The sequence below is a fragment of the Procambarus clarkii genome, chromosome 44 (genome assembly GCF_040958095.1).
Source record: "Procambarus clarkii isolate CNS0578487 chromosome 44, FALCON_Pclarkii_2.0, whole genome shotgun sequence".
In the NCBI taxonomy this organism is placed as follows: Eukaryota; Metazoa; Arthropoda; class Malacostraca; order Decapoda; family Cambaridae; genus Procambarus; species Procambarus clarkii.
Window position 1 is genome coordinate 12,792,062 of NC_091193.1, and position 14,381 is coordinate 12,806,442.

The following is a 14,381-nucleotide window of genomic DNA, read 5'->3' on the forward strand; positions in this document are numbered from 1 at the left end:
CGAACCTGCGTCCGAGAGCATCCCAGACGCTGCCTAAACGGGGGTTTTTCCTTACCCGTTCCTGGTATGAGAGTCGAGTTTGGCCTCTTCATTTCATTTTTCATTTCACTAAAAAAAATCATTTTTCATTTCAAGTTTTCATTTTTTCAAGTTTTCATTTTCATTTTTTTTCATTTTTCATTTCAAGTCCTGAATGATTTTGTCGCTCTATGTTAAACCTTCTCCAATGCAGATTTAAATCCTTCTTAAATCCTTCTGTAGATGAGGTCTCCATGCAGGCCGGCCGTTCTCTTGCTTGTCCAAGACATACAAAATACAAAGGGCTAACCTGACCAGCAACGTACGACCCCATACAACCCACCAAACCTTACCTATTAATCATAGAAAGCGTGCCTTCTTTGTGATAGTAGTATCATAGTACGTTGGAATTTTTTTCGTTAGGGACCAATGCGTGTAAAATGAAACGTATTATAATTGAGAGGATGCATGTAATAAGCGGGTCATGAATGATCATTATGCTAATGAACATGTGGAATAATTATGCACGTGTTGTGTAATTATCTTCGTAAGATAATTATAATTGGGATAATTAATTATAATAATTGACTGATAATTGATGATAATAATTATGCTGATGACAGCTACTAAAAATTTTCAGTGTGAAATATAAGCTAGCCTAGAACAACAAGTAAACCCCAATGAATGAATAATGATATCTTATAACTGTTAATAACTGATTAGATTCTAGATACATATTTTTTTATCGCTCATCAATTTTACGAGAGAAGTGTAGCAAGTGAGTGTAAAGATTAACTGACAAAGATTAAGCCACACAAGTGGTGGCACGGACATGGGTAGCCCGTAAGAGGGTAGATATTCAAAGTGAATATGATATTTGGTCGTGAAATCTCGAAGGACGTGAAAAGAAGAGAGTCACACGTGTTTTAAAGGTGGCGGGCGTGGTGAGGCATGATGGTCTGGCAGAAGACGCGGCCAGAAGACGCGGCCGGCCGACCAATGGGAGGGCGGGGCGGCCGGCGGCGGCAGTCAGCCACCCAGCCACACCACGCACGGGTCTACACTCCACACCTCCCTCCTGCCCGACCCACTCACTCCGCCTCCTCCTCACACACGCCAGGTGAATTTTCCATTTGGGGTTGAGCCCTAGGGTGTAGGGAGTGTAGCTGGGGCGGGTGTGTGTGTGGCTGTAGACGCTGTTGGGGGCTAGAGTGTGTTGGTTGGCGCGTCGTCTGCACACACACATTTATATATATATATATACACTTTAAGGAAGGAAGGATCTCACAGGCGTAGCGTAGAGCCCAGGGGCACTGCCAAATAATATTTTTTTAATTTTATTTTGGTTAAGCCACTTTATGCTTGCTTATTGGTTTGCCTATTGTATATTTTTTTTGGTATATTTGTGTATTAATAATTAGTTGTAAGTCTTGGTACGTCTGGTGTTGCACGTGTTTGTACTCCCTGGTGATTGATTAGGCAAGTAGCGGCAGTACATTCCTGTGAGCGTTGTTCTTCCTGCCAGGAACTACAGGTAACTTGGAGGTGTCACGGGTTCCCCCACACACGCCCCGTAGGTACACCAGTGGTGAACTTAACTACGTCCTTTGTTGGCTAAATACGTTTTAGACATGTATGCGAAATCATCGGCATTTGGTCAAACTGGATTGTCTTCAGTTTGTCAATGTCAAATGGTAGTTAGCGCCACCAATTGGCACACTTATGACTGACACTATTACTGCACTACCGTGCTAAGTTATAGTTACAGTTCATGTTTGCTGGAGATATTTGCTTTAGATAGATTCATGACCGCAAAGCTACAGTAAGGGGGTGTAAAAAAAAGTTATATATTCCAAGAGGTAACCCCCCCCCCCTCCTGGGGGGTGGGGAGGAGATATTCAAGATTTGGTTAGATTGTATAAAATGTTTACATGTGGCCTACTGGCAAATTTCAAGTTTAAAAACTGGCCAGCAAGCTGGTAAATCAATAATGTTAGCATTTGTTAGTGAAGGTAGTAGTATTGGATAATATTAGCCTTCTTAAATCACGTCTAACCCAGCACATTTAATAGGCAATATATTTCATTAGCTTCAATTTTTCCAGAGTTGTAAATTGAGCTGGCATCTTGGCTCGTGTAAGAGCTGTCAAGGAATGTCTAGACAATTGGAAATTTAAAGATGACAAACTGAAACTTCACAATTGTTTGATTAGATTAAAAGATTAAAGAATTTAATCAAAGATTAAAAAATTTCCTCTTGTGTTAACTTAGATGCTCCTGTAGTTAGGGGGGGGGGAGTAATATTACATGTAAATGGGATTTTAAGTTTTATATATTTGTGCATATTATTCAAAAGCATAGTTGTGTATATAAATGCATGTACAGTATTACACACAATACTTGCCAAATGTAACATACCTTAATTATATGTAAAAGTGGTTTGACAAACCAGCAATGGCCAATTAGTCTCCGTGGTGTAGTGGTAAGACACTCGCCTGGCGTTCCGCGAGCGCTATGTAATGGGTTCGTATCTGGCCGGGGAGGAGTTACTGGGCGCAATTCCTTAACTGTAGCCTCTGTTTAACGCAACAGTAAAATGTGTACTTGGATGAAAAAATTCTTCGCGGCAGGGGATCGTATTCCAGGGACCTGCCCGAAACGCTACGTGTACTAGTGGCTGTACAAGAATGTAACTCTTGTATATATCTCAAAAAAAAATTGGCACTGTTGCATGGGTGCGATTTGATTTTTCCAGAAACTTGGCAACATTTACCCATTTTGAATATTTCAGGATTTGGGGGCCTGACAGCTGAGTGGACAGCGCTTCGTTATCATAGTCCTGAGGTTACGGGTTCAATCCCCAGTGGAGGCGGAAACAAGTGGGCAGAGTTTTTCACCCTAATGCCCCTGTTACCTATCAGTGAATAGGTACCTGGGAGTTACAGCTGCTATGGGCTGCTTCCTGGGGATGTGTAACAAGTCCTGGTCGAGGACCGGGCCGTGGGGATGCTAAACCCTGAAATCATCTCAAGATAACCTGAGTCAACATTCATGAGTCACATAAACAGGGGTCATGTATCTTTAGCAAAGCCTTAATAACTTTAAAAACTTTGTTCTATTTGAAATTAGACCTGATCTCGGAAGTATAAAAAGTCTTGACATGTATTTAATGGACTCCCTGCAGTTAAATTTAAAAAGTTGTGTGGTGTCATGATCCACAACCTACATCTTCTGCAGCAAGTGAGGGAAAGGGTGGTAATCAAATTCAATGCCACCCTTGTTATAAATATCTAAAGCATTTACTTTCAATAGTTAAGTTGAATTTGCCGATTTCTGGGCTGGCCTTGATTAGTTGCTTGATGCTGCCCAGTAATCTAACCTTCAGAGGCAAAATTAAAGAATTGGCTGCTCAATGCATTGTTGGCTATTACAAATGGCTACTAGCCCTCTGAACTTGTACAGACCCATTAAACACTAGGACCAGAATCTGGCATGCCAAAAGAGGCAAGAGGAACAGATATGAGGGATAATCCTCAAAATGGTAAAACTGCCCTGAGAATACTGTACTAGCAAAACAAAAGTTTGAGAAGCTTCTTACGTTTTCCCTCAAAGTAGTGTTCATTTTAATTTGAATGCCATTAATTATGAATTCATCATGTATCAGTTAGTGAACAAAAGTTGACAACTTGGGTAACTTAAGGGTTCAATCTGTGCTTATCTACCTTGCAACATCAACTAGTGCCCTATTTTCGCCCGGTTTATCTTCTAAGCAGTTAGTGTCCTTTCTTGGGTTTTAGATTTAATTCTGTTGCACTACTCTATTCCTGGAGAACTTGCCGAGGTTGAGATTCTGCCTCACTCGCCTGCATCTGGTGCAATTTTATTTGCCTTGCTTGTTGGTTTGTGATGGCAGCTTCACCTTTTCCTGAGGTGTTGCTTGAATGTGCAAAATTATTTGTTGGCCATCAGTGCTGTCTGAGCCACCCTCAGGGTGGTGACCCATTAGGCTGCTTGTACACTGTACACTCCATACACATGCCTTAAAATAGCAGATGTGCAGTCTTAAATTGTGAAAAGTGCTGTGGGCAATGCAACACTTTTCTACGAAGGGGATTTTGAGGCTTTGGTTATCTAGATTTGTGCTGAATTTGGACTTGTTTTACCTAGTGTTACGAGCCTTATGTTTGTTTACTTATATATGCAAGTTCTTACCTTGTACAGCCACTAGCACGCATAGTGTTTCAGGCAAGTCCTTAATCCTCATATTCCGTGGAATACAACCCGCCAAATCATTAAACCAGGTACCCATTCACTGCTGGATGAACAGAGGTTACAGTTAAAGATTTGCACCCAATAAATCCTCCCCGGCCAGGATACGAACCCAGGCCATAGCGCTAACAAAACACTGGACCAGTATTACCACTTTGCGACGGGGTGGGGACTGCAAGTTAGCCCAGTCTTCTCTCCCCCTCCCAGTCTTCTCTTTACTACTCGGGTAGTAAACATGACCACAGTCGTAAAGCTGTGTAAATTAAGGATGTTATACATAAGTAATATTTTGATAAGCTCTGCATATTTAAGCAAGCCAGCAGTGACTTGCAATGAATTCAAAATTTAATATAGTACGGGTAATGTCGGTTTTTAATTGCTAATGTTAAATATATTGCGGAATTGACAATTGGTGAAACAAAATGCCCTATAATATTTTTCGCTTTATTGGTGAAGCTAAGGAAAGACCCAGTATGTGTAATTGTGTTATTAGACCAAATAATTTTTGGGATGAAACCTACATTAACAGAACCTTGATAATGGATGTAGGATTTGTCTAAAAATTTTAACTGTAGTTACACATGTACTGGGGGTACACATGTACATGTCCAGTTCATTCTTTCCTTCACGTTCATTCACACTACAGTATTGTAGCAAGTTTCTCCATTCTTTGATTTTGCACAAAATAATGTACAGTATACATATATTTATATGAAATATTAAATTATCCTTCCACACCAATCAAATGAGTGCTGCCAGGGGTCGCCATGATTCTTCATTTACACCGCTTCATCTGCATGATGCTGGTAAAAATAACTTTAAAATATTTTATTTTTAATTTGATGCATGCAAGATTTTCCAGACTTTCAAATATATTTGACGTGTTAAATAAGGGTCAATGGCAAATTCCTAAATGTAGATTCATCCCAAGACTTCACGAAGATAACCATATACTGCACAATACAGTACTGTAGATGTATGAAGTAAAAAAAAAAAATCTGCAATTATTAAAACTTTTCATGTGAAATATCCACATTGTGCAAAATATCCAGTTATGCAACTTAAATGTGATTTTGTACATGTATGTACAGTATTACAATTCTTAACATTTCAGACATTGGTCAATTTTGTTCTTTTACTATTTTGGGTGGGGTAAGATGACCAAATGTTTGTTTGGTTTAGTGGTATTGCACTAACTTACTAATTTATTCACATTAGTAGTATTTCAATAATCTAGGTTTATTAAATTTAGTATGCTTTTCTTATGATTTTTGCTTTGTTCTATGGATGTGTTGGCTCCTTGAAGATGTCACTGTATTACAGTAACTCATTAATTAAAGAAAGGCTAATGCAATCCATTGCAAATTTATTACAAGCTAACTAAATACTCAGAAAATAATAGCTACACCTTAAGTATTGGTTCAGTATAAAAAATATACTTTATATAAATGATAACCATAGGTTTTTGGTAAGCAGTTTCATTGCATAAGCAAAATGAGGTGAACTTTAAATTTTGTTTAAGCCATTGACCCTGTATGTCACACTGTGCTAATGTAGTGCTCTCCAGATGGTACACAAATGCTACATAGTGATCCCAAATGATTTACTCTAAAAATGCCTCAATACAGAGTAATTGATTTAAAATGTTTTAAGTCTTTGTGCAAATTAAACATTTGCTTGTTATTAAATCTTGAAATTAAAAAAAATGGCATTAGGTCTGCTACCTTGTCCAGTGTCCAATGAAAATGTCTGAAGTGGATAAAAAATAAAAGGCCAGTAATTGTGCTACAGTATTGGATTTTGTTGGACTATAAATATATTTTTTTAGCAGCTAACTCATTCTATAATTTATCTATTATTGAGACTCCTAAATTCTGCTAGTTTAAGAGGCCAATCCACCTTGAACAAATAGTATCTACTTGTTTAAAAAAAAAAAAAACTTGCCAGTTAGCTGTAAAGCCTGTAGTGATATTAATGAGCAGTGCAGAATTATTTTAATTTCATAGCATTTACATCTTAATAACTTGCTTGCATTGGGTTCACTTGCAGCATTGTAGAGAGCGATTAGGGTAGATGTAGATGTTCTGCTGCCCGTCGCTACTAGCAAGGTAGGGCAGGTGTCGCATGGACCGGTTACCTCAAGCCCTCGTGTCTCCTCTTAGTCTGATTAACTGTAGTATATTTGAAAAGTTCTAACTGGATATTTTTTTCAGCAGCTTTGTCCCATTTTGGCAAGTGTGTACCCAAGTTTAAGTTAACTGTGGGTCTGGCTTGATTAACAATTTATTGTTGGGGGCCATGTTTGGACATTTTAGTAATGTTTGTTTTGCACAGAACACAAAGATTAAACCTTACTGGAATGGTACTGGCAGCATTTTAGTATGCTGTAAGAATTAATGGCAATCTTGCCCAGAAATTGTGAACGGATGTCAATTTGTTTATACATGTAGTGTACCCGTTTTGTCTCCCCCCCCCCCCCGTCTTTCCACCCCCATTTCACTCTTCTTGTCTCCCCTCTGTTCCCCACCCCCTCCCTCCTTGAAGCCTATCTTTTTATTTATTTATTTTGACTGCCTGTTTTTGAGCTACCACTGAAAATACAGATCGGTTCACTATTGATAGAGATCAGTAGTAAGCTTTTTAACAAAATGACCCTTACCCGATTTACTGCTTTTATTTTATTTTTAGAACTAGTGTCCTCCCATACTGCTTTTTAATGATTTATATTAACAGTTTGGGGAAGTCTGCACAAAGTATTGTCACAAGATAGTCTAATCTAGACCATGGCTTCAGTGCTGTTTGTAGTCCCCCTTAGATCATGTTTGAGTAGATTGCAGTAGTATTAAAGCTACTGTGAATGGTACAACAGTGACTCCTTGACTTCATAAAATGCTGTAATACTGTAAGTTTTCATATAACTCATCATAGTATAACTTGATGCCCCACTGAGCCTGCCTTTTAATTAAATTGTATTTTAAAAAGTCCTAGAAAATACATAGTCATGTATTTAAGAGCATTTCATTGGTGTAAGCTTGCATTCAAATATCCTACAACACAGGTTTCTTGCCCTCTTTAAGAAAGGTAGCTTATAGATTATTTTAGAAGCTCTATGTAAATTCTTCGTTCACAGGATGTCGTCGGACCGCAAAGCCGTGGTAAAGAATGCCGACATGTCGGAGGAAATGCAGCAAGATGCCGTTGACTGTGCCACTCAGGCTATTGAAAAATTCAACATTGAGAAGGTGTGCATTCATAATTTTAGTTGATTAAGAATTATAAATTTATTTATCTAGAGTAGAAGTAAAATATAAAGGGGCTTATAATGAATTTGATATTTAGTGGTTTTTAAATAGGAGTGAAGTACTTATGCTGGTTATAGAAATCCCAGTCACACAGTTAAGGGAAGAAAACATGCCAAATAATGTGGGTATATTTTGTATTTATGCTTGGTGTTCTTGCTACCCCTGATACAGTATGCCAAAGAAGTTAAATTGTTATAGTAAAAACCTGCAAGAATTTAGCATACCAAAATATTTGTGTGTACTGTGACTGTAGTGGCCTGGTTGAGTTGTATAAAATGGTGTGAAATTAACATTCGGTACCTTGCAAATCATGGGATGCCAATTTTTTTAAATTTTGCATAGTGATGTATAGGTTAAATGTACATCTGGCATGCTGTTAGTGTACTGTACATTGTGCACATTCCCAGTGTTTGTGCATTTTATTATTTACATATCGCTTGTTTGATCAACTTGTATGAAGATGAAACTTAACCCTGTTCATGGTGAATTTCATTTAACACCACATTCCTTGCATCACATTAGGACAAGTTTTATCTTCCTGTTCCATGTGCTGTGAGTGATACTCTGATCTTGAATTCTTTTTGGGGGTGTCTTGTCCACTGTCTTGACCGATGTCGCCTCCCCTCGCATCTCAAACGTGTGAACATTTCGGCTATTTTCCGTGGCTGTGTCTTACTGCGGCTTTAGAAACTATCTACGCTTACTCCACGATGGATAGTGATCATGAACAAGGCCCTTCCAGGAAGAAAATTGCAAAAGAAAGGCTTGAAAAGGGCAGGAATTGGGAGTGTAGCTGGAAGGCGTCTGAGCCCTCACTCCGGCTAACGCGTGGCCCGTCTTTAACTCGTCGGCGATTGGAGCGTGACCAGGTTTTTTATTTTATATGCTAATGTTCCTCTAGAGAATTCTATTGCGAACCCATTGAGACCAAAATGAAAGACCTAGGACGAAAATTGAGGTGACCAGAGTGAAAATAGTGAAAACATTTTATCGCGTTTGCGCGCTCCTGGGTAACTTGTTCGCCCTTTGTTTGCTGCAGGTAATTAGCCGGGCTTTTGGAGTTTATATGCATTTAGTGCTGTAGAGAATTCTATTGAGGACACAATGATACCAAATTTAATCTCGTAGGACGAGAATTAAGGTGACAAAGTTGGAGAGTATACACTTTTCAGAATTTACGCGCTCCCGTGACACCCTGGGACCCAAATCGCACAGTTGAGGGGTGGCGCGCGGGGTATGCCAGAGTGTTAAACACCTTTGCAAGATATGATGACCAAACCACACAAGGTGGAAAAGACATCATTTCTGTCCGTCCTGGACCATTATCTAGAGCCTAGCTTATATTATCAACCACTGGCTGGATTGAATTCTGAATAGAATATCATTTAAATAGGATTAGTAATTGTTAATGAGAATACCTTAGCTAGTTAGGGGTCTGGGTGTGGTTCTGGGCCTGTGACCAGAGCCTGTGAATTCACTAGTCACGTGACTGTGATTGGTGGGAATTTCACCTATTGTGGTCTGTGAATGCTCAAACAGCATCTAACGGAAGTTTTCTGTGTGATGGATGCTTATTGAGATGGTCCTCTTGCACTTTCGAGAGAAGTGTTAATTAATTGCTATTGGTTCAGGATGTCATGGCTTATGTATTTAGATACAGGCTATGAATATTGAAACTGATTCTTATAAAACTATTCAGGTTTTCAATTAAGTGCTATCCAAAGGGAATTTCAGGGGCTTATTTGGTCACTGTGTGGCTTAGAGGTGACTTGGCATCCATCTAAGTAAGGTTTAACCCCTGGGTGGCGCTGCTACTAATAGCCAACAAAAATTTTAATTTTATGGATTTAAAGGATGCTAAGTGATGAAAATAGTATTGTATTTAAGTATTGTTTTTAACACTTTAACATGCCCTAAGTTCTAAGGTTAGATATGAAATAGAAATAATCTGATGCAGTTAGAGTAAATGTTCCCAGATTAAAGTTGTATTATGGCAAAATTTGATTTTGTCTAGGCTTGTTGGTCTACCTAAGCAATTTTAGCATCTTGTCAGTTTCTAAAGTGGTTTTAATAAAATATAATCTATTAAAAATAGTATGAATGTTAGATTTTTATACTTGTAGTTATCTTGTATCCTGGAGTAATGTGGTTTTTTTTTTTTTTTTTGTATTTCAGGACATTGCTGCATATATCAAGAAGGAATTTGACAAGAAATATAATCCCACATGGCATTGCATTGTTGGTCGCAATTTTGGCAGCTATGTAACGCATGAGACAAAACACTTCATTTATTTTTACCTGGGACAAGTTGCCATTCTTCTCTTTAAGAGTGGTTAAGATGATCAGACCTCTCCTCCCCCGTATCAAAGCCAGGGATATTCACCTTGTTAGATGTGCATTTCTGGAACAGGTGAATATCCCATTTCCTTCCTAATCTAATACTTTTCCTCTAACCCATAGGGGGATGAAGGGATATAGACCACCGTTTCCTAGGGTTGCTGATTTTGTGCAGTGCTGCTAGGTTGCTAGCTGGAGAACAAAGTTCTCTTTTACACCAAAGCACACATTTTGTTGCAATGCTAAGCAAATGTTAGCAATGTCTCAAAGGAAGACTATCGTTTGCTTTCAGAGCGCCATACCTGGCAGCACTTTGCTTTTTGAACTGGTCATGGCACATAATTTTTACATTTCCAGTTATTTTCGGTGTACCTCTTGACAAAAGCTAAAAGCTTTTAAATTGCTACAAAAATAACATCAAAGATGGTGTACAGAGTCGCCTGATGGGCTGCATTGGCAGCTGACCAGTGTGAGTGAAATATTTATTTAATATTTGTAATTTACTGTGCACAACTCTCATCCTCAATATTCATAAATTGACCTCTTATCTCCTAAGTAGGTAGGATTCATTCCCCCAATCCATTGTCATGCATCTTGATTAATTGTCTGGTGTCAGTCCATTTTGGTGCAAAATGTAGGAAGTTGATGCATAATCCTGCCTATACTGAAGCAAGTTGTGTACTTAAAAATCTATTTGCTTGTGATTGTAATCTTTAGCTAGTAGCTCCATCTCCATTCATCTTAAAATGACATACTAATTATTCTCTTGATCATTACTGCTGTTGGTTTTTCAGCTTTCATATCCAATGGTAGAATTCTTAACCATCTCTCAAGAAATGTGAATCTCGAGCATCCCCATTCATAAACCCGGCAGTTATGCCAAGATATTGAGTCGCATTTGAGGGATGGTGTACATAAAGTTGTATATTTCATCCTTTATGGCATCTTGTTTCAGCCCACCTACCTTCCTTGTTAAAAGGTGCATTATGTATCAATTTGGACAGCAGCTTTGCACTAGTTCACATTTTAGCTGCTCAATAACAAGTTTTGTGCCTCTGAATTAACAGTAATATTCAGATTGTTTAGTTTTGAAGAATCATTTAATGTTTTTATTGATATGAAAAGTTTATTTTCACTATTAAAATGCAGAACAAAGGATTTTTTGTTCATGAAAAAGTTTATTTCGTCATGTCAAAACTGTGTTCTGTGATGTTCATCAAAGTAAATACAATCTATTTATGTGTAGTGATATATTTTTTATCCTAGATATATTTGGCATTTGATTCCTTCTGGCTGCAAAAATCTAATTTGCCCGATTTGTACCATTTGATATGCAATTAGTTGCCCCAGATAGTTTATTAGCATCTTAGCCATGTGTAGTGTCTGGCTGTGAATTGCCATTTTGTAACAAGTTATAATATAATTGCAACAAGCTGTGGTTGGGAGTAATCCTGTTGGCAATTTCTTGATCCAAAAGATTCAAGTCTATTCCATGAAGTAGTGATTATATGTTCATTGTGTGCATGTTTCAGCAACTTTAATTTTTCTTGAAATGATATTTCTGCATTTGAGCACATTGAACACAAAGTACAGTACATCACAACACTTAAAATATGTATATGTACTGTATAGTGAAAAGGTTGAACATTGAAGTTCAGTTATAAACATTAGAATGCTGTATGGAGGTGTTAACTTGATCGGTTGGATTCCTTGTTTGTGTGTAATTTGTTAGTTGTTCCGTAGGTAATCTAGGAAATTGTAAATGTAAAAGTGGAAATTAATGAAAGTTTAGTTTTTTACGTTCTTTACCCTTCCCCTCCACTTTAAGGAAAGGTGAAAACCTAGTGAATAATTGCCAAGAAATTCTACCGCAAATTTTGCATGTATTAACATGTTTGATCACATTATTTAGGTTGTGGTTATGCAAATTTTAATAATGTCCTGCTTTTGTAATTACTAATTACTGTGAATTAAATCGTGTACTAGGGGCTTGTAATTATCTTGGCAATTTTGCCTTTATCACAAAGATTTTAACTTGTGCCTGGGTGGCCATGTTAAGTTTCATCAGACAGAATTGGAGCAAAGAAGTCCGAGCCTGTGCCAGGAAAAAGTTTACATGAAGCAAGCATACATATATTGTAGGTCTATATACGATACTTATCCACTTTATCAATAATGTGTACATAGTTATTTGTTTACACTACAGTGTTGAATAAATGAAACAAAATCTGATGAACAAGTCTACTTGCCAGTACCAGTCTGTGAACTTTGCATTTACATTTGGAAAGGTGTAGATTGTGCCACCCAGCTACCTTAAATGGCTCGCCAAATTTATTTTCTAAGGTCCAGTGTTGATCATGGTTTTTGTTTTCCTTCCTTCTCTTGTAGGCAATTGTCTTAACTCCCCTCTGGGATTTTCTTGGCTCTGTTGACAATCTTACCCTCTGCTGTTGGGGGTGATGACTCGCCTTTCTTCTAATGATGGATTCAACTTGCGATTAATGTTGTCGTCCTGAGCCACCAATAATGGCTAAAAGCTCTCTACCACTAAGACTTGTACTATGATTAACTCTAGAGGCAGGTCATTCTTTGTTGCTCTATGGTAGTGACAGATGACTAAAATGTCTTGCAGAAAGTAGATTACTATGAAAACATTTTTATATAAAGAATAATACTGTACTAGGCAAAAGGAGTAAGAATTAAAGATTGAACATCGATTCCAATAGTATTCGGAGTAAATGTTCCAATTAATCTTAAAATGTCATCAGATTGCAATTCATACATTTGTCATGCATAGTCTATTACGAATTAAATTTTGTATTTTAATTTGCTAACATAGCAAATTAATATCAAATTTAGTAATAACCCAAGAAAGCGGCTGAAATAACGTAATTTTAAGCATCGTAAAGGGAACCTGCCGAGCTTGCTGAGTTCCGCAATGTGCAGAAAGGACTAGTGTATTATAAATACACTTTTGCATCTATTTTTCTAGATAATTTACTAGCAAACATTGACACCAAATTTAACCCAACATTAGTTTGAAAGTGTTAGATGATTAAACATTTTTTGTAGTAGTGGCCTGCCAGCAGCCACCCAGGAAACAACGTTCAAAAAGTCCAAATGTGCAGAGGCTGGACTATAAGTGTTTAAGATAAAACTAGTTACTTTTCTAGTCACTGCTTCTAATTAATGACTGACAGCAACATGGAAAACTAGACAGGAGTCATTATTCTACAGTAAGAGTAGAAATAGCAGTCATGCCTAATAAACTAGGCGGTAACATGAGGACATTGCATTAACAAGTTGTTCTAATCTTTCACCACTGTAAATACAGCCTATGATGCTGAATTCTCTACAGTATCAGGTCAAGGACTGCTAAGTTGTGCATATTTCATGGTCAGTTTGTCATGAGTACAAGAGGGGGATGCTGATAATGCATTGTTAGTAATAAATCGCATTCTAACCATACTTGTTCAATAAAAGTGGCTCATAGCTCAAAAGCAGCTCATACTGATGAATGCTATTTGGGAAATTTTTATACACTAATATGAACAAAATGAAGGGTTGCCTTTATTATAAATGTTTGATTTTTTTGTTTAATTCAGTATTTACAACTAAGTTTAATTTTAACGTTTAGGCAAATAGAGTAAAAGCAAATGTGTAAGTTTGATTTGAAGGTATCCAGTCCATCCAGTGGATGTTGATTCAGCATTGGCTGTTTCTTATTTCCAGTAAATTTAAGTTGGTTGAGATTTGTTGGGTTCCCAGCCATATTGGTGTCTTTAAATGAGCGTGAGGATGCTGCCGCTAGGGAAGCTGTCTGCTCTTGTCCCATCTCCCGTAAAGGTATTCCATATTTCGACTTTTACCCAGTTATTCATTCCTCCATCCTTACCCATTAGCAGGATTGTTGGTCTTTTGTTACTGGTAATAAAACTGAGTACTCATAAGAGTTGTCCTCATGACCGTCGTCCTACCACTGTAACAGGCGATGGGAAACGGCTCTGGTGAGGTTACGTATTGGCCATACACGCTTAACTCACGGTCACTTAATGGAGCGCCGCCCTGCTCCTTGTTCAAATTGCATTGTCCCTCTTATGGTCATTCATATCCTGACTTCCAAGACACGCGCGGGTCTTGTTTTCCGACCGTCCCTTGATAGAATTCTTGATGAATCTGATACTTTTGATATTTACCTTATGCATTTCTGTTCTAGTCTTGGCATCCTTGGTGATATTTAGTGCCCTCTGATTATTCCGCACATTTGATGGCACCAAACCGGGAAGGCTTTGTAGCACCTTTTGATAATTACTTATTTACTTGATTTGAAGGTCAGTTGATCCCATAGTTATGTTAGCTTGGAAATGGCTGAAGTTATATATTTAAGAAGAAAGCTATAATGAGGGCAATGAAAAATTATTGTAATAGAGCTGGAAGTACTACAGTGAAAAGGAAC

General features: G+C 37.8%; 1 protein-coding gene across 4 annotated transcripts; it reads left to right on the plus strand.

Moving 5' to 3' along the window:
• The first annotated feature begins 981 nt into the window (after nt 1-981).
• Nucleotides 982-11,170, plus strand: LOC123745273 (dynein light chain 1, cytoplasmic). 4 transcript variants are annotated; one of them, XM_045725628.2, is made up of 5 exons: nt 1,031-1,138; nt 5,046-5,092; nt 6,336-6,394; nt 7,417-7,528; nt 9,764-11,170. In XM_045725628.2, the coding sequence occupies exons 3-5, from the start codon at nt 6,366-6,368 to the stop codon at nt 9,923-9,925; spliced, it is 303 nt and encodes a 100-aa protein (XP_045581584.1). In that variant the 5' UTR covers nt 1,031-1,138; nt 5,046-5,092; nt 6,336-6,365; the 3' UTR covers nt 9,926-11,170. The 4 variants fall into 4 exon arrangements, with proteins under 4 accessions (XP_045581585.1, XP_045581583.1, XP_045581584.1 ...); XM_045725627.2 differs by lacking the exon at nt 5,046-5,092 and having other exon boundaries at nt 1,017-1,138; XM_069300652.1 differs by lacking the exon at nt 6,336-6,394 and having other exon boundaries at nt 1,034-1,138.
• The last annotated feature ends 3,211 nt before the right edge of the window (nt 11,171-14,381 follow it).

Coding starts and splice junctions, on each gene's coding strand:
- LOC123745273 (XM_045725627.2), top strand. CDS start 6,366: ATGTTCTGCTGCCCGTCGCTACTAGCAAG. Junction 6,395..7,416: donor TGCCCGTCGCTACTAGCAAG/GTAGGGCAGGTG, acceptor CTTCGTTCACAG/GATGTCGTCGGACCGCAAAG. Junction 7,529..9,763: donor AAAAATTCAACATTGAGAAG/GTGTGCATTCAT, acceptor TTTGTATTTCAG/GACATTGCTGCATATATCAA.